The following is a 19,868-nucleotide window of genomic DNA, read 5'->3' as shown; positions in this document are numbered from 1 at the left end:
CTGGGAGGCTGTGGGGTTGGGGGGGGGCTGTGGGGGAGGGAAGCAGTGGGTAGGGGCTCAAGGGAGGGTCCATGGGTGGGAGGATTCATGGGTAGGGGGTCCATGGGCAGTGGGGGCCTCTATGGGGTGGGTAGGGGTCCATAAGGGAAGGGGCTATGGGTACAGATAGAAATGGGTGGGAGCTGTGGGTGTCGGGGGCTCAGCACGTGACCGAGCCATGGTTTACAGCAGTGCTGTTCTTTACTGGTCGTGTGTAATAACTCCTATGAAGTGATTTTTAAAACTCCACATTTCTTTCTGTGAAAAACATAGTCCCAGAGAGAAAGCCACCAGCAACCGGGAGTGATGGAAAGCAAGAGAAAATGAAGAAGTCCAAGAAATGAACGGTTCTGCCCTGGATGGTTTTGCTCAGTGGTTAGAGCGTCGGCCTGCGGACTGAAGGGTCTCGGGTTCGATTCCGGTTAAGGGCATGTACCTCGGTTGCAGGCTCAATCCCCGGCACTGGTTGGGGTGCATGTGGAAGGCAACCAATTGATGTCTTTCTCACATCGATGTTTCTCTCTGTCTCTCCCCCTCCCTTCCACTCTCTCTAAAATTCAACGGAAAAATATCCTCGGGTGTGGATTAACAAACAAAGAGAAATTAATGGCTCTTTGCCGGAAGGTAGAAGCCAAGGAGTAATCCCGACAGGCGCCCACTTCCAGAGCCCTGTCCCTGTCAGCGTCCGTCACACCTGTCTGCGGCCCAGGCTGTGCCCTCCCCGTCCTCACAGCGAGCCTGAGAGGGCACCAGGCAGGAAACTGAGGTTCGGAGGCGAGACCCCACCTGCCCAAGTGTCACTCAGAAGGAAGGAGCCGAAGTCAGACCCAGGCCCCTCTGACTCCGAGTCCACGCTCTCCTGTGAAGCCACGCCGCCTCCTCCCGGGCGCAGGCAGGGCCCCCTTACACGGCAAGGGCCCCTGATCCGGGACAAACACGCGTCTCCGCTGCGCTTACTTCCCACCAGACCCCCAGACTGGTGTTCCCACGGACCCCACGCCAGGCCTTTAACAAACTCCTGGTCCCGGCCAGCGGGGCCTGCGCGTAGGAAGGCAGGGCTGGCCTCCTGCCCACGGTTTCCTCCCTCCGTGAAGGGCACCGCGAGGGCTGGAAAGAGCACAGTGACCGCCACCAGCTCCGGTCCACCCTGTGTCCTCTGCCTGAGCGCTGCGCTGCACCTGGCACCATGCAGGCTCTGGGGACCCCAAGAGGGAGCAGTAAAGTGACAACCCTCCACCCCACCCACCTAGAGGACAACAGAGATGCCCCACAGGGACACAAATGGACCCCCCGCCCCCCCCCCCCCAGTCAGGCAGAGGTGTGGGGCCATGGGGGAGGGTCGGTGTGGAAGGAGGAGGCTGCTTCCGGTGGGGGGAGAGGGTGGAAAGGCTCTGGGGTGGCAGCTGAGCTGTCCCCAAAATAATGAGTGCTGCAGACAGAGCAGAGGGGAGTTCTAGGAGTAGGACACCGGCAGAGCCGAGACGCAGGAAGGGCAGGCGGTGCTGGGAAATCCTGGGTGAGCCAATCAAGCTCGAGAGAAGCTGCAGAGAAGCTGTCGGTCAAAGTGACTGACATGCACTCACTTAACAAACATTCACCAGGACCAAATACATGCCAGACACCGGGGGACAGCTATATAATAGAAGCCTAAGCGACCGTTATGGCGGAACGATTGGAACGACGGGTCACTATGATGCGCCCTCAGCCAGAAGCCAGGCTCATGGCTGGCGAGCACAGCTGCCATGGCAGGAGCCTCTCCCAACGCCGCGGCAGCACTACCGAGCGGCGGGCTGGGATGAGCGCGAGTGGTGCACTGTCCAGCCCCGATTTGGGCTCCTCCCTGGCCACCTGCCAGTTGGTGCACTGCTACATCCCCCCAGGGGCCCCGGACTGCAAGAGGGATGTCCGACTGCCAGCTTAGGCCCGATCCTGGTGCCATTCTCTGTAGAAGGCAGTCGGTCTGAACAACACAGTGACTCAGGGAAGCGCAGGGAACTCAGGGTGAGCCTGCCTCCGCGTTTGACTCACCCACTCGATGGTGTTTGCAGGCCAGACTGTGGTGGCCCAGCCCGTGCACGTGTGGCAGCTGCTGAAGTACATGCAGCAGCAGAAGGCCATCCAGCCACAAGCTGGCAGTCAGACATCCCCCGAGGGGTCCCGGACTGCAAGAGGGTGCAGGCTGGGCTGAGGGACCCCCCCGCAGTGCACGAATTTTGTGCACCGGGCCTCTACTAGTGGAATAAGAGGCAACCTCTGGCCTCCTGAAGCTCTGTATCTAATGATAAAAAAGATAATAACCTGGTGGGTATTTTATCCTCTTTTTACAGGTGAGGACATTGGCCCCGGAGCAGTGAAGTGATTTGCTCAAGACCACTCGGGCCCTGCACAGCTGGAGGGCAGCCGTGGGCTGCTCTGGTCGCTGGCGAGGCAGGACTGGACACCTGACCCACAGGGGGCAGATCGGACCGGAAGTCAGCAGAGAGGCTGTTGCAGAAGTCGGACAATGCTAAGGGCTGGGACGGGGACCGTCCCGCTCGGCTGCACAGGCTGCACCCGCACAAGCCCAGAGGAGCCGGCTCTGTGGGCGACGACAGGAACAGTGCCCCTGGGAGCGGTGGCGCTGGTGACCCTGGCTAGGGAAGGGGCTGGACACACATGGCTGTGGATGAGCCACATCCGAGGGTCCCTGGGGAACAGCTATTAACCAAACCCCACTGTTATCACAGGGCCACGGGCTGCTTCCTCTGAGGACAGGGGGCAGCGATGTCTCAGAGATGTTCCTACCACACCCTGGGCTACCACAGGACCAGTGGGGTCTGCATTTCTGTAACAAACATGCGGAGAAAGGGAGGGCTCTGGGAGCAAATAAGGCTGTGTGTGTGGGGAGGGGCGGGCAGAGGCCCCGGAAGTCCTGCAGCCCAGAGGCGGGCTCATCGCTCCTTGGTGCATTTCTCAGACTCCCTTGTGGAGGACCCCCTTCTGAGGAACACCTTTCAACCACCCGCCCCGGGGGCTCTGCCACCTGCCCCTCCACCCAATGAGGCGCTGGCTGCAGGACCCTCTATGGCCAGGTCACTGCCAAGCTCGGGCTCCAAAGGCTGGTGGGAACAGGCTGGGAAACGTGCTTTCAGTCCCAGCCCAGGCCTCACGCTGCTCCGGGAACACTTGGTTTTGTTCCTTTGAGTGAAAGGCTGTCCTCCAGCAACGCAGATGCTCCGATAAGTTGTCTCTGACGCCACGCACACCCCTCAGGGCAAGTGAGGCCCGGTCCTTTCTCCCAGGCTGCTGGGTAAGGGCACAAGGAGAGGCCTGGGACCCTGAGACGCGGCAGGAAAAGTGGGCGCAGAGCCGGCCATCTGAGCGATCTGGCGGCAGGCGGGTGCAGAGGCAGGTCCTGGCCTTGGGCAAACCACTGAACTGCTGTCTGAGCCTCAGCTCCCTCATCAGTGAAATGGGTATAATAGCACCTGCCTGGCAGGGTTAGTCTCAGTAGACAGGATGGGAGGGGGGTAGAGACTGGAGATCTGACAAGGTAAGTACCTGTGCGTGGCTGACATTCCAACTGTTACCCCCCACCCCCCACCCCAGCCCTTGTGTCTGGCTCCCGCTGCGACCTAGGTCCAACTGGAAGGCCTCCTTGTGCTGGGACTGGGGGTATCAGAAGGCCAGAGAGAGATGGGATGGAGTGGGACAAGAGAAAGATGGGGGACGGGGGCGGGGGGGGGAAGTTGGACAGACAGGCACAGAGATGGAGTCAGAAACAGGGGCAGAGAGAGAGAGAGAGAGAGAGAGAGTCAGAAAGAGACACAGGAAGACAGAGAGAGGGTACAGGCAGAGAAAGAGAGAGACAAGGTGAGAGAGAGGGTCCAGGCAACAGGAAGGGTGCAGTCAGTCAGGCGCCACGAACAGCCAAAGGGGCCCTGCCCTGCCCGCTGCGGCCCCCATGTTCCCTCTGGGTCTGTCCTCACCCTCTCCTCCACCCTGCCCCTGCCCAGCCCCCGAAAAACTGACTGGGTGGGAGCAGGAACCAGCAGTGCTTCCTGGTGCTGGGCGCCCTCTGGAGGAGAGAGAGGAGAGGGGCTGCGAGGGCCCTGCAGAGAAGGGGTGCAGGGCAGGCGGGGAGCGGGGACCCTCTTCAGAAGAGCTAGAATCCCTGAAGGAGGGCGTGGGGGTTACAGCCAGAAGCTGGGACCCCTCAGGGAGGGGGTGGGAGAATAGCTTGTCCCTGGACCTCCCAGGAAGGGCCTCATTCCTCCAGGCAACAGGCACTGACCATCACTCAGGCCAGGACTGGGCGGGGCAGAGCAATGGATGAGGCTGGTCCCTGCCCTGGGGAGGGTGCCCTCTAGACCAGTGATTCCCAAAGTGGGCGCTACCGCGCCCCCCCCCCCGTGGGCGCTGCAGCGATCCAGGGGGGCGGTGATGGCCACAGGTGCATTTGGGGGCGATGAGTAACTGCTATTAAAATTAAAAAAAAATTAATTTCCAGGGGCTGAGTAATATTTTTTCTGGAAAGGGGGCGGTAGGCCAAATAAGTTTGGGAACCACTGGTCTAGACGAAGGGATACCTAGGAACAAACACTTCCCACCCTCCGAATTCCCACTCTTTCCTCCAACTGCTGGCCCCTACCATCTACCCGAACAAAATGCTCGTTAACCAAACTTGGATTAAACTTTTCCTCTTCCACAGGGTCTGTGAGGCTGCCTGAGCCAGCCTTCAGCTCTTCTCTGCAGCCCTGGGCAGAGGCTGGCCTCCGGGGAAACCTTCTCTGGTCTACTCCACCGACAGGCCACCGCCTCTCCCCACTTCCCCTGCGGTTCTTCTCAGCCTGGTCTGTTCTTCCCTGTAAAAACCCCTGTAGCCTAACCCTGGAGGAGCTCGCCAATGTTCCCACGTTCCTTGCCCTCCTCCCTTCCCAGCCTCCTCCCTCCTGCAGACCCCTCCTTGGATTAACCCTTCAAATAGCCCCTCCTGACCACCCACGCTCGGGTTTGTGGTTGTTGACATCTGTGAAATCATTTACAAAGAAGACACCCACAGCTGGACTAATGAAATCAACCACATAGAAAAAAGGAGGCAGATAACCAAACTGAAAATTATCGATTCACCACTGGCACCAAGTTTCTTAATTACCAAGACAAAAAAGAAGCCAGGAGTAGTTCTGCTCCAATTCTTATCCGATGAGAAAAGGATATCATCTCACCAGGAAGGGCCTTGTTTGGGTGTAAGAATCCCCAACAGAACGTATTGGATCAAAGTGTACAAGACAGCAGATCGGATCCGATTTCCAATAGCAGTTTGAAGGAAGCTGACACATTCTGTGTAGGGTTGCCTTTCGCTGAGACAAGGAAGTAAAAACGAAACGTCTGTCCAGGGAGAGGGTTTTGCAAGAAGGTGAAAGGAAACAGTGTTTGTGACGGGGAACTCGATATCGGGGGTGGACAATCTACAGGAATGCGGTTAGCATGTCCCCGGACGACTTTCTCCCCTCTCACGTGTATCTGAGTGTCCGCCTGTCCCTCCAGGACCTGGTGCCACTGCCTCTGGCTTTAGGCGACGCTCACTGCCACACCTGAAGGCCCCATGTGCCTCCACCTGGGTGCTGGGCCTCCCACAAGTCTCAGGGGGCCTTTTAGCCTGGATTAAAAATCCCCATAGGGACCTAACTGGTTTGGCTCAGTGGCTAGAGCGTCAGCCTGCGGACTGAAGGGTCCCAGGTTCAATTCCGGTCAAGGGCATGTACCTTGGTTGCGGGCACATCCCCAGTAGGGGGTGTGCAGGAGGCAGCTGATCGATGTTTCTAACTCTCTATCCCTCTCCCTTCCTCTCTGTAAAAAATCAATAAAATATATATTTTTTTAAAATCCCCGTGGGGACAGCAAGAAGGTTCTGTCACACCGCACACCGCACCGGAAGACCACCAGGCCGGGCGCGGTGAAGGTGACTGTTCTGAAATGGGTTCTCGATGTAAAGTCACAGCCTCAGAGATGGGGAGACTCTCAGCTTCCCAGCCCCTGGGGTTAACAGAGCCCTTCTCTGTCCAGCTGGAGACAGAGAGCAAGTACACAGCGGGGCGGCAAGGCACTGAGGCAGGGGCTCCTGCCCTTGCTGGTCATCACAGAGGCTTGGGGAGGATGGACAACTGGCCTGGGACGCCCACTGGGAGTGCTGTCTCCAGAATCTGTCTGCTGTGTCTTATGCTACGCGGCCATTGGTATGGTCAGGAATGCAGCCATGTCAGGGTGGGAGCCGCTGCTCACCTCTGACAAAGCCCTTGAGCATTCTCCCTGAGGGGCAGCAGGTAGGCCACGCCCTCAGCCCTGCCCGGCCCGGAGAATAGTCTGACAGGGAGGGGGGAGGGGGCGTGGTCCCAATTCCTGGGAATGTGCAGGGGCTGGATTTCCTGGTTGTGCAGGAGCAGCAGGTGGGTCACAGGATGCAGGTGTGGAAGGCAACTCTGGGGCAAAAGGTATTCGCTCCATTTACGTGGTATGTCCACCCCCGATGCATTGTGACCTGAGAGATTCCAGCATTCTCCAGGCACCGTACGGGATGCTTTCCAGGCCTTCTCTTTTCTGCAATCACCCCGAGAAGACACCAGTTACAACTCCATTTAGCAGGGGGAGAAAGTGAGGCTCAGAGAGGCTAGGTAATTGGCAAAAGGTGGCCACACCGACCACCGACAGGGTCAGGATTCAAACCCAGGACCCACAGGCCCCAAAGCCCATGCTCTCCCCATGTTTAAATGAACCCTTTGCCTTGAGGGCCGGTCAGGCACGCTATACGTGCCTCCTCCCTAATCCAACGCTTGGAAAGCCCTCAGCCTCCAGGTTTGGATGGCAGCGCCAGTTCCAGCCGGTCAGCTGCCCCGTCCTGCACTGGGGGGCAGCTGGGCCTGAGGCTGCAGACACAGCGTCCCCAAGGAGTCGGCCTTAACGAGAGGAGAGGAGCGCGGAGGGAAAGCAGCAGAGACTGAGCAAGCGGCTGAGCGCAGCTTCCGGCAGAGAATCTGTGCTGTCTGTCACCGCAGCCGAAATGTGGAGACAGAAACCCAGCAGGCCTCGCACATGGGGACTCTCACATGGGGAGGTGACAGTCACCGCTAGAAACAACATTTGCGGGCGAGGGGAGGGCGGGAGGAGGGGGAAGGAGGCCACGGAGGGAGGGATCCTCTAGCTCTTCCCGTAGTGTTTGTGGGGAGCGCTGGGGCAGGACCCACAGTCACTCAGAGCTCTGCTGTGTGGGCCCCGACCAGCAGGGTCACCACCTGGGAGCCTGCAGGAGACGCCCTGACCCTAGACCTGCTGAGTCAGCGTCTGCATTGGGGTCAGCCCCCGAGGGATTCAGATGTGCAGGAGCTGGTGGTCAGAGCAATCAGTCACCTCCCTTCCAGCTCCTTTCTAAGGCCCAGAGTGTGGTGTTATAGCCTTTGGGGGAGACCCCCAGCTGCCCATCCCTCCCTGGCAGAGCAGGCCTCCACATCTGAGATTCACCCATCTGCTGTGCAGCAAATATGTACCCACAGTGTCTCCATGTCAGGCCCTGTGCTGGGAGCGGAGGGCACAGCTGTGACAGAGGCAGGCCAAGTCCCTTACCCATGGAGCTACAGTCCAGTGGGGGCCATGGGGGGCAGACGAGACACACCCAGATGACTGAGACTGTGCATGCTCTGAAGGAAATGCGCCGGGTGTTATGACAGAGACGGGGATGGGGAATGGAGGAGTGCCTGAGATGGGTGGTCAGGGAGGGCTTCTCTGAGGAGGAGACATTTGTGCTGAAACTTGAAGGATGGGAGGGCAGCTGTGCAAAGATTTGAGAGGATGATGTGGCCACAGTTATGGAGCAAGGACTCACGTCTCCTCATGCTGCTACCCAGGTGCCAGGGTTGACCAGACACTCACACGGCCCACAGCATGTTCTCAGAGGCAGCGAGGACCAAGGCTTACTGTCTCCTCCCCCTTCTGGGGTCAGGTGCCAAGGAGTGGACACTCTGCCCCACAGAGACAAGCCCTTCTGCCCGTGGTGACCCCCGAGCTCCTTCACACCCTGTTTGCTGGCTGCTTTGCCGCTGGGGCCTCTGAGGAAATCCATAAGAACAAATCCAAACTGAGGGCATTCTCTGAAGCAACTGGCTTGAATTAATAAAAAATGTCAATGCCATTAAGGGTGAAAAAAAAGGGGGGGCTGAGACATGACAACTAAATGTATGTAGTATGTGACCCCGGATTGGATCTGAGATTTTAAAAAAAGCTATAAAAATATTGGAAAACTTGCATATGGAGTTTATATTAGACTAAAGGCTCAGTGCACAAAATTCATGCACTCGCACGGGGAGGGGGGGGTGTCCCTCAGCCTGGCCTGTGCCCTCTCACAGTCCGGGAGCCCTGTGATCAATCGCCCCGCCCACCTGCTGCAGCCCACTGGTTGGTGGCCTGGGCCTCCCTCTTTGGGGTGATCAATCATGGAGCCCCCCTATCGATCGCCCCACTGGCCGGTGGCCTGGGCCTCCCTCTGTGGGGCGATCAAGGGGGGATGGCGGGGCCCCCCAACCAATTGCATTGCACCCGCCTTGGCTGGCCTAGTGTGGTCGTCTGGACGGTCGTTCTGCTGTTTGGCACCACTGGTTGGTGGCCTGGGCCTCCCTCTTTGGGGTGATCAATCATGGAGCCCCCCTATCGATCGCCCCACTGGCCGGTGGCCTGGGCCTCCCTCTGTGGGGCGATCAAGGGGGGATGGCGGGGCCCCCCAACCAATTGCATTGCACCCGCCTTGGCTGGCCTAGTGTGGTCGTCGGGACGGTCATTCTGCTGTTTGGCAGTTCGGTCGATTTACATATTACACTTTTATTATTATAGATAATATATTGAGTCAATGTTAAATTTTCCTCAAATGATAACCATATTGTGGTTTTGTCCAGATTATTTTAACGGTATCAGGAGGGTATTCTTGCCCTTAGGAATGGGACAAGTATTTAAGAATAAAGAGTCATGCCCAGCTGGCGTGGCTCAACGGTTGAGTGTTGACCTATGAACCAGGAGGTCACCGTTCGATTTCCGGTCAGGGCACATGCCTGGATTGCAGGCTCAATCGCCAGTAGGGGGCGTGTAGGAGGCAACCAACCAATGATTCTCTCTCTCCATTTATGTTTCTGTCTCTCTCCCCTTCTCCCTTCCTCTTTGAAATCAATAAAAATGTTTTCTTATAAAAGAATAAAATGTCAGAATGTTTGCAGCTAACTTTCAAATGAGCCAGCCAAAAAAAAAAAAAAGAAAGAAAAAAGTAAACACACACACATTTGCAGAGAAAGAAAGTAATAACATGCTAACAATGGGTGAATCTAGGGTGCCGGGTATATGGGTATTCACTGTACTTCTCTTACAACTTTCCGGAAAGTGGATTTAAATAAAAAGTTGGAGGAAAGTTAATTTGCTAGGTCTCTGTTACGTCAGTGTGACCTGCTCTGCATTCCTGCCCCTCCTGCAGCGGGAGCCTGGCTCTCAGATGAGGAACCTGCTACTGAGATTCCCGTTCAGGCTCTGACACAGGGAGCGCCCTGGCCCTGCTGACCTGAGCCCCTGTGGGCGTTGCGGGGCCTCCCCCTGGAAGAGCAAAGCCATGGCTCACTGGACCCCAGGAATGCTCCCTTCCTGAGCCTGCGCACCCCGGCAGCCAGGCTCTACAGGGACGGACGCCTCAGGCCAGGGCCCTGAAATGCCAAACCACTCTCCCCCTCTGGGGCCCCGTGAAAAGGAGAGCCATTCTGGAGGGTGAGGTAAGGCACTGATAAAGGGCCCAGGGCCCCCCGGAAACTCAGCACAGGTCCTCCTCCAGGCTGGAGGGCAGGTAGGGACAGAGGAAACCAAGGCAGGCTTCCTGGAGGGAGAGGTACCTATGTAAGACTTAAATGGTGAGCAGAAGTTTGCCCAGTGACAGTGGGTGGAGGACAATCCAGGAGAAAGACAACTTGTTCCAAGTCTCAGAGGCAAGAGAGAACGTAGTTTTTTCAAAAAACGAGAACCAGATGGGTGCTACCAATTCCAGGGTGTGCAATGTGCTGTGAGAAATGGGTAGGAGCCGAAGATGAATTTTATCCCATCGGTGATGAGGGGGCCACAGAAGGGGTGGTGACATCCTGGTGGGTGGAGGACAATCCAGGAGAAAGACAACTTGTTCAGAGGCAAGAGAGAACGTAGCTTTTTCAAAAAACGAGAAGCAGATGGGTGCTACCAATTCCAGGGTGTGCGATGTGCTATGAGAAATGGGTAGGAGCCGAAGATGGATTTTATCCCATCGGTGATGAGGGGCCACAGAAGGGGTGGTGACATCCTCGGAGCAGCTCCTTAGGAAGATCCTGAGGCAACTGGGGAATGTGGGTCTGGAGAGAGAAAGACGGGGTGATGAAGACAGCCAGCCAGTAGGTGGCAGTGGGAGCGAGAGGAAGGGGTGGGTCCCAGAGGATTCAGGCTGGCTGTGGGGGCCAAGGATGACTTTCTGGCTTGGGGGCTGGCTGGATGGTGACACCATTTGCTGAGATGGCGGTTACACAGGCGGAGCAGGTGGTTTGTTTTGTTGTTGTTACTCCTCACCCCGCTGAGATGGCGGTTACACAGGCGGAGCAGGTGGTTTGGCCCTCTCCGTTTGTTTTGTTGTTGTTACTCCTCACCCGAGGATGTTTTTCCATTGATTTTTAGAGAAAGTGGAAGAGAGAGGAAAAGACAGCAGGAAATATCGATGTGAGAGAAACACATCGATCGGTTGCCTCCTGCAGGCGCCCTGAACCAGGGCCCAGACGGGGAGAAGCCTGCAACCGAGGCATGTGCTCATGACCAGAATCCAACCCGGGACCCTTTGGTCTGCAGGCCAATGCTCTATCCACTCAGCCAAACTGGCTAGGGCTGTCATATTGTTTTTCTAAAAAATATATTTTATTGATTTCAGAGAGGAAGGGATGGGAGAGAGAGATAGAAACATCTATGATGAGAGAGAATCACTGATCAGCTGCTCCCTACATGCCCTCCACTGGGGACAGAGCCCACAACCTGGGCATGTACTAGGGCTGTCATATTGTTTTTCTAAAAAATATATTTTATTGATTTCAGAGAGGAAGGGACAGGAGAGAGAGATAGAAACATCTATGATGAGAGAGAATCACTGGTCGGCTGCTTCCTGCATGCCCTCCACTGGGTATCAAGCCCACAACCTGGGCATGTGCCCTGACCCAGAAATGGAACCTTGACCTCCTGGTTCATAGGTCGGCACTCAACCACTGAGCCACACCAGCCGGGCGGCCCTGTTTGTTTTACGGGGTCCCCACTAATCAGCAAATGCGGGAATGACCAAGGACCCAGGACCTTACAGCACGTGTGGGGGCAGGTTTCACCTCACAGTCACCTCGCCTTCGAAGCCTGGGGGTGGCTCTCCACGCCTGCCCACACCCTCGCTCCATGTGGGTTGGGGCTGCAGAAAAGAAGGCCAGTGGGCAGCCGCTGAGCAGGCTGGCCTCAGAGGGACTCCCAGGGCGTTTCCTGGCACCTAAGGCTCAGGACACCCATCCATGGACGCCAGAGACACCCAGCACCCCTCTGACCACACCCCAAGCCCCTGCATCGAAAACCTGCCCACAGATGGGTTCACCCAAGCCCTCAAACAGGCGCTTTGTACCAGGGCCCCACAGGCTCTGGGACACAGGCAGGGAGAGTGGCATCCAGGAAGTTCAAGAACTGGCACATCACAGGTGCCACCTGCTTTGGATGGACTCGTATCGACCTGCAAGCCTGGACAGCAGACTGAGAGCCCCTGCTGTGTAGCCACCCCCCGCCCTCCGTGGGGGCTCACAGGGCAGGGACAGGGCTGAGTGGGGCAGGGTGCCCTCAGAATGCCCGGTTTGCCACTGTTTACCACCAGCCAACACGAAAGCATTTCCCTATTTTATCTACGACCCTCATCCAGTGGTGACATCAGAGGTCCCTGCCCCATCCGGGAGCGGGAGGGGTGGGTGGGGGCTGCTGCTGTCCCCTCATGTGTCATCCCTGCACACTCCCCAAACCACTCCTCACATTTCCGTCCCCCAGTGGCTCCTGGGAAGCCAAAGTAGTGATCCAGGCTGTCATCAGTCTTAAGCTGACCCCTAGGGGACAGCTGGGACACAGCAGGGCCCTGAAGGCTGGGCCTACAGGATTAGGACCTGTCCCAGGCCGGGCCCCCTCTGCTCTCCACACATAGGAGCAGCTGTGGTCTCCCCCTCCTGGCTTTTAGCCACATGGAGCCCAGAGACCAACGTAACAGGAGCCTGAGGCAGAAGGGGATTCATTCACATCATTCACATCACGGGGCCTGGGGCCTCGAGGCCATCACGATCCACCACCACAGGCTCCCACTGGACCAGCGGGCTGACCTTTGAATCGTCCCCCCCGCCCCACCCCCCTGCCAGCACATAGGAGCCCATGGTGAGGAACAGAGCCCAGGTCAACCAGGCTGTCCTACTGGGTGCTCACCAACAAGGCTGCCCACTGTGTCTGGCAATCAATTGCCATCTCGCTGGGCTCTGGCCACCTGGAGGGCCAGACCCACACGGGCGGCAGAAAAGAGTTCACGCAGAAGGAGCTTATACCAAAAGGAACGAAAACCTATTCGAGTGCCAAGTCCTGAGAGAGGAAATGAGGGAAGTCCTGGGGGTGCAGAAATTCGACTGACGTGATCTTTGCTTTCCTGTCACCTCCAGATTTTGTTTTCTGGAAAAACAATATTGCCTTAAGAACAGGCAACGCTTCTGCTGGCGATTGGGTTATAAAAACTCTTCCTGTACGAGACTCAAGATTTGCAGAGCTTCCAGGCTGGTGAGCACGCTGTACGGGGAAGGCGGGCACTGGAGAAGGCACCCAGTAGGTACTTTCTACCCCCACCCCCCATACCTGGCCCCTGCAGGCTTCCCATGTGGTTGTTCCTAAGTTCTGTCCTTTATAATTAACTGATAATAATAATGAGGAAGAGCGTGAAGAAATAAAATGGAGTCACTATAGTCAAGCTGCTAAATTACGAAAGTCAAGTAGATTTGAGACCTGAGGCCACGCTTCTGTTCTTGTTTGAACTGGCCTGGGAATTTAAATTTTTGAACTTTCCAGTCCTGCCTCAATGCCTGGACATACATCAGCCTTCCAGATAAGCCTCTGATCATCCCCCGAAGGACTAAGGAAGGAATGTTCCCGCATCCAGACCACCTGACTTGCCGTATCTAGGGGATCCCATCTCGGGCCCAGGCAGAGGCGAGGCCTGCAGGACCGGTTCTTGTCAAGAAAACTCTCCGCTCTCCTTTCTTCTTCAGAACACTTCTGGGCATGGCCTCTTCGCTATTTCCAGTTTGCAAACCCTAAAGCCCCTTGAAAAAAATCTTTGTCACTCGTGCCAAAGCCTCCTGACTCTTCCTAAGTTCATTCGACAGTGATGCCGTGCTTCCCTGCGTTCTGTCCGTTGTTCTAGGGACCTGTGAACCCGCATTTGCAGGCAGCAGCAGAGGGACAGGCAGCCTGGGTGCCCCATGTGTGGCTGCCCCCAAGTGGGGCCGTCTTGTGAGGCTGAGCCCTTGACCCTGGGTCTGTAACTCTGGGTAGATAGTGTCAGAATTGAATTGAATTGCTGGACACCCAGTTGTGTCGGAGAATCGGGGAACTGGTGGCTGTTGCTTTTGGAAAAAAACAACATATAGGGGTCTGTTGGCTCAGGGGGTTATGCACAGGAGAAAAGAAAAAAAGTGCCATCCTGCCTGCTGATAACCCCGGTCCTGTCACTGCCCCTCTCTGGGCGCAGTTCCTCCCTGGTGCAGAGGGGAGTCAGGGTGTTCTGTGAGGACGCCAGCCCCTACCTTCTCTGCTGTGGCTTCCCAAGGGGCTTCTTGGCTCTGCTTCCAAAACTATTTCTTGCTTTGAAGCCTAAGGGTCCTCAAAGGAGGCTCTGGGCCCCCCAGACATTGAAGAGGTGAAGCCAAGGCAAGAAGACCCAGAAGGGCCCGTGGGCCAGGTGGGCTGCAGAGGTGCCACCATTGCTCCTGAGCGAGGTGGGCCCGAGGCCGCCCGCTCTTACCTGCTCCACACAGTCTGGGATCTCCGGGGCGCAGGGCAGCGTCCCTACACTCTCCATGGACAGCACGTCCTTCAGCAGCTCCTCACAGCCTGTGGACGGACAGACAGACAGACAGTGGGGGTCAGAGCCTCTGCCTGGCATGGCAGCTTTACTTCTGATGAACAGGCCTTCGGGGAAGGGCTGCGGGAAGGTAGAGAGCCTGCGTTTCCAGGAGACCAGCGGCTCATTCGAAGGCGGAGCTGAGACCCCCAGGCTGTGGAGAAGACAGCCTGCGGAGGGAGCTGGGACAGGTCCTCACCCTCCAGAGGTGCTTTCACTGCGACCAACACTGACAGGGAATACGCAGAGAGGAGACTCCCAAATGCAGAAGGCAAGCTGAGGGCAATGGGAATCAAGGAGACCTTCCTGGAGGAAGGGGTGTAAACAGTACTGCCTGCCTGACTTGCAGGGACTCCAAATGCACACAGTACCCTGAGGCTGAGGCCTCTGCAGCCCTGCAAACTCCAAACGTCTCAGAGAGGGCCCCCCTCACGATGGCTCCACCTCCTGCTGACTCAGTTACACAGGTGGCCTCCCTCCTCGGTCCCTGAGCAAATGACCCCAAATCATATCAGACAAAGAAGGTCAAACCTGCAAAGTGCCTAGCATGGGCACATGGTGGTGGACGCACGGTTCAAACAACTCCACTCAGAATCCTTTACCTGCTGTGTGCAGTCCCCTCCACTTCTCAGCTCACTCCCTTTGCCCCTCACCTCTATGGCAGTCATTCCTGCTTCCTCCCCTCCCGCAGAACTCGGGGTCACCCCGCAGAGGAGGATTCACACAGACAGGGAAATGTGGGTAACGGGAAGGCCTCGGGACTCCTGGAAGGCAACTGTTCTCTTCACAGCCAGGGGGTGGCCTTAGCATGTCCACTGCTGGAGGCTCAGGCTACTTTCTCCAGGCAGCAGGGAGAGCTGTCAGAGTTGCCGCATTCTGAGATCATATTTTGGGGTCTCTCACAACGGGCCTTTGCATTGGGGAAAAAGAGGGATTTTATGTTGCCCCATTAAAGGGGAGGGGCAGGGAGGAAAGGAAGAATTGGGGGAGTTGAGAGAAAGAGAGGGGGTAGGAAACAAATCAAGGAAACTTAGGAGGGACGGAGGGAGCTAGGGTGCCCAGCTCTGCCCAGCTTTGCCCAGAACTGCTGGTTTGAAAAGTACAAGGCCCATGTCCTGGGAAACCCCTCAGGAGTTTGGTCATCTAGAAGGAGGTGACCCCCTTCAGGAGAAAGAAAAAAGGAAAAAGAGGGGGTCCTTCCCCAGAGGGGGGCAGACAGTGGGAAGGGCAGAAACGACTGTCCAGCCGGCCCCAGCAGGCCTAGATCCGGGGTCAGGACTCCGTGGGGCGCCAGGGGGAGAACCCACTTCTGGAACCATCCTGGGCTCCCGGATCCCCATAGGGAGGGGTCTGAGCTGAAACCCAAATCATGCCAGCCTCCCCCACTGAACAGATCCCGGGAGCCCCTAGACCAGCGGTTCTCAACCTGTGGGTCTCGACCCCTTTGGTGGTCGAACGACCCTTTCACAGGGGTTGCCTAAGACCATCCTGCATATCAGATATTTACATTACGATTCATAACAGTAGCAACATTACAGTTATGAAGTAGCAACGAAAGTAATTTTATGGTTGGGTCACAACATGAGGAGCTGTATTTAAAGGGCCAGAAGGTTGAGAACCACTGCCCTAGACCCTCTTCCCCGGAAGACCTCACCTTTCATGGCGAACACTCCCCGGCAAAAGTCCTTGAAATTGATTCTCCCCAGGTCGTTGGGATCCAAATATTTCACAAGTTTTTCCACCTGCGGGAAGAAAGAGGCGGCAGGTGTGAGGCCCCCAGACACTCCCCAGAGGGCTCATGTTGCAGGGGTGAGGTGGCCAGGAGGCTGGGACGAAGGGAGGGCTCGTCAACTGAGCCAACGCCTCCTGGCCCTCTCTCCCCCTCAACCTGGGTCAGCGCCCGCCCCACACAGCAGTGGGGCCACTTCTGTCTCTGAGGCTGACAGGCCACAGAGCAACCCCAACGCCGCAGCGCTCAGAACCCCGTCTGTCCACCGAGCTCCGGTCTCCAAGCCCACGAAGACGGGCACATGGAAAGCAAACACTCGGATTTTTTAACTTCGTGGTTTCTTTCACACAAAAACAACTTAAACTCACTGCAGAAACTCTAGAAAAGAGAATAAACCAAAACCCTGCCATTTCCCACTTATCTTTTCAACCCATAGTTTTTTGTTCGTTTGTTTGTTTTTTAATATATTTTTATTGATTTCAGAGAGAGGAAGGGAGGGGGAGAGATAGAAACATCAATGATGAGAGAGAATCACTGATCGGCTGCCTCCTGCACACCCCTCACTGGGGATCAAGCCCACAACTTGGGCACGTGCCCTTGACCGGAATCGAACCTGGGACCCTTCAGTCCACAGGCCAATGCTCTATCCACTGAGCAAAACCGGCCAGGGCTCAACCCATAGTTTTAACAACTTTTTAAAAAAACTGTAATTCTGGGAAACGTTTGGTCAAATTCCCCTTTGTCTATACGAAGCAATCATTATGTCAGCATCATTGTCCCTCTCATCCACATCATTGTCCCTCTCACCAACATCCAGTCCACACCCAAACACTGAATCCTAAAGCTACCTTTCCTTCCACCTCACTCCTGGGATCAGACTGGTCACAGCCATCATCATCGCCCTCCCCGACTGTGCAAATCTCCTCGTTCCTCTATCCTCCTTCACTTTCAGCCCCTCCAACTCATTCTCCACCCCAACGGGATCATGTCATCTATTCCTCTGCTTATCTATTGTCATCTATTCCATGTCATCTATTCCAGTAACTGTCCACTGCATTTAGGGTAAAGTCCAACTCGGTTACATGGCCTGCAAGGTCCTACCTAATCTGGCCTCTCTGGCCTGTCTCCTCCCAATTTTTCTGTCACTCATGGCATTCCAGCCACACAGGCAACTCCACCAGCAAACCAAGCTCGGTTCTGCCTCAGGGCCTTTGCACATGCTCTTCTCTATATTTCAACTGCTTATCCTCCCCATTCATCATCTGACAGCATCTATTCATCCTTCAGGTCTCCATTTGTACCTCTATTAAATGTTTCTCCCTCGGATAAGCCTGTCCTGACCACTTGCACCTAATTAAGCCCATTCTGCTATTACCCAACCATGCAGTACCCTGTACTTATCCTCCAAACCACTTGTCGCAATGTGCAACTATATGTTTATGATAATTTTATTAATTCCTATCTTCCCCTCTAGAAAATAAGTTCCTTCAGGGCAAGGGCCATGTCTGTTTTCATCACCATTGTGTACCTAGTGGCTCACAGCATGGCTGGCACATGGTAGAAGCTTCATAAATACTGGCCGAATAAATGACTATAAATGATTCTCCCAAACATCTAAGTTTGTAAGGTTTTTGATAATAGTTGCCAAATTGCTCTCTCTAAAAACGTCTCAAGTCTTCCATCAGAGCAACTTGCAAGCTTGGGCATTTTTCCGTTTTTGGCAATGGTCAATTTTGCCAGAACTATCTTTTCTAATTAATTGGAGCCATTTCTCCCCGCACCCCGCCTCCCCCCATGATTTCCAGCACCTGAAATTCAGCTCTGGTATTTCTTCTAGAAGCCCACTTCTAAATCAGCCTGCAACTTAGTGGCAGCCCCTCCACAGCACACAAAGCATTCATTCCTGCATTATTCACTCAGCCATTCATTCAGCAAGCAACAACGGGGCACCTCCTACATGCCAGGCACTATGCTGGGGGCTGAGGGCTCATCACACACATGGTCACATGGACACACACACAGAGTCATGCATACACACACACACACACACACCACACACACAACACACACTTCAGGCCCCCCCCCCCCAACCACATCAGTAGCTAAGGCACAGCCGGGCAGCTGGACAGCAGGTGATGGGGGCTAGAAAAGCACTTTGGAAACTGTAGTGCAGGAAAGGGATTCCTGTCACTGCTGCTCCTGTTGAGACTGTCATGGCAGAATCCTCCAGTCCCCCCCCCCCCACCGCCCCCACATGCTCTGAAGCCCATGCCACGTGGGGGATTCACCCATTCGCAAGGACCATGTTTCCTGCACGCCCACGGGAGACGTCCAGTGCAGCAGGGGTCTGAGCCCTGGTCACTCGGTGGCTGGCATCACGGCCATGTGCCCACTGGGCTTTAGAAGGTGGCCAGTGAGCAAGGAGAGACCTGACACGCACATCCCTCCTCCCGCCCTGAGCTCAGGAGCTCAACGCTTGTACCTCTGTTCCCACTGACCCTGTTTGTCCACGTGGGTGTGAGTCTGGGGGTGAGGCGTGACCCCCTGAACCTGTGACTCAGCAGGCTCTCAGGAAAGGCTAGAGGAACTCTAGTGAAGGGGGAAGGTGGCCTTCTACCAGCTCCTGGCCCATCCGATGGGAGCCTCCTTAGCATTGCAGCTGCACCCCACCCCCACCCCCACCCCCAGACAACACAGCCTCTGACACTGCCCAGCAATGACATGGCTTCTGAGAATAGCACTGGCCAGGTGCCACCTGCAGGGCTGTGGAGAGCCCACCCCACCCCAGCTATGTCCTGCCTCCTCTCCACCTGTCCTCGAGTCACCAGCACTGTAGGGAGTCTATGAGTGCAGGGAAGAGCTGGGTACCCGGTACCCCCAGGCCACCTGGCGCTCATCCCTACAACCCTCCCCAAGGTCCACAGCTATGCATTAATGATCTGATGCAAGTCAATGCTGAATAGCTGATGCGGAGCCCTGACCTCATGCCCACCTCAGAGGCAGCAGGCTGTGGATGAGGGTCTGTGATCCACAGAGTCAGTTCCCTCTGGGGAAGGAGACACTGAGCCAGTCTGAGTGGGGTGGGGGGGTGGGGGGGATTGATGACAGCAGATAGAGGGGGTCCCAGGGCCACTGCAAGTCCCTGGAACACCTGAGCTGTGGCTCTTCAAAGAGCAGTGGGTGTGCAAGTGCTGTGCCACCTGCTGTCCAGCCCTGTGAAGAGCAGGCAGGATCACTGTGAGATTATTATAACAGTAAATGCCAGTTATGTCCACGAATGCCCTGACTGTGAGCTCGGCATAAACAATAGTGTAGCGGATACAGGGAAGTACTGATAATCCTTGCTGGGTTCGTGGAGGATTCCATAGGCGGCAGCGCAGTGCTGCACTCCGGCCGTAGTTAGTCTCATCGCATCCTCACAACGACCTTGACAGCAGCTACCACTGAGGTCCCCATTTTACAGTAGGGGAGACTGAGGCTCAGAGAAGGTAGACACCGGGGGAGTCACGCAGTGGTAACTCCTCCCTGACCCCTGCCCTCTCCTGCAGAGGTGGGTTGGCTCCTGCTGACAGACTGCACTACTGTGCTGTTTCCTTTTTCTTCTTTTAATATATTTTTAATGATTTCAGAGAGGAAGGGAGAGGGAGGGAGAGATAGAAACAGCAATGATGAGAGAGAATCAGTGACCGGCTGCCTTCTGCACGCCCCCTACTGGGGATCGAGCCCGCAACCAGGGCATGTGCCCTTGATTGGAATCTAACCCTGGACCCTTCAGTCCGCAGGCTGACGCTCTATCCACTGAGCCAAACCGGCTAGGGCTGCAGTGTCGTTCCAATTCCCCGTCGCCTGTGTATGGAAGGAGCTTCCCCTCTGTGGCTGGAGCCCCTCACCCTGCTCACCAGGAGCCTCACCTTCCGGGACTAG

At 56.0% G+C, this 19,868-nt stretch overlaps 1 protein-coding gene across 1 annotated transcript in view; it reads right to left on the bottom strand.

The window, feature by feature from the left end:
- RAB11FIP4 (RAB11 family interacting protein 4 (class II)) overlaps positions 1-19,353 on the bottom strand; it is a 75,536-nt gene extending 56,183 nt beyond the window's left edge. The window contains exons 1-3 of the mRNA XM_005877634.1: positions 19,267-19,353; positions 15,870-15,957; positions 14,117-14,205 (exon numbers count right to left, since the gene is read on the bottom strand). Of these exons, the coding sequence (XP_005877696.1) occupies positions 14,117-14,205; positions 15,870-15,957; positions 19,267-19,353 (264 nt within the window). The remainder of the gene's footprint in view (positions 1-14,116; positions 14,206-15,869; positions 15,958-19,266) is intronic.
- Positions 19,354-19,868: the final 515 nt, after the last annotated feature.

The sequence above is a fragment of the Myotis brandtii genome, unplaced genomic scaffold (assembly GCF_000412655.1).
Source record: "Myotis brandtii unplaced genomic scaffold, ASM41265v1 scaffold523, whole genome shotgun sequence".
In the NCBI taxonomy this organism is placed as follows: Eukaryota; Metazoa; Chordata; class Mammalia; order Chiroptera; family Vespertilionidae; genus Myotis; species Myotis brandtii.
The sequence above is the reverse complement of the archived record's forward strand: the minus strand, read 5'-3'. Positions and strand labels throughout refer to the sequence as shown.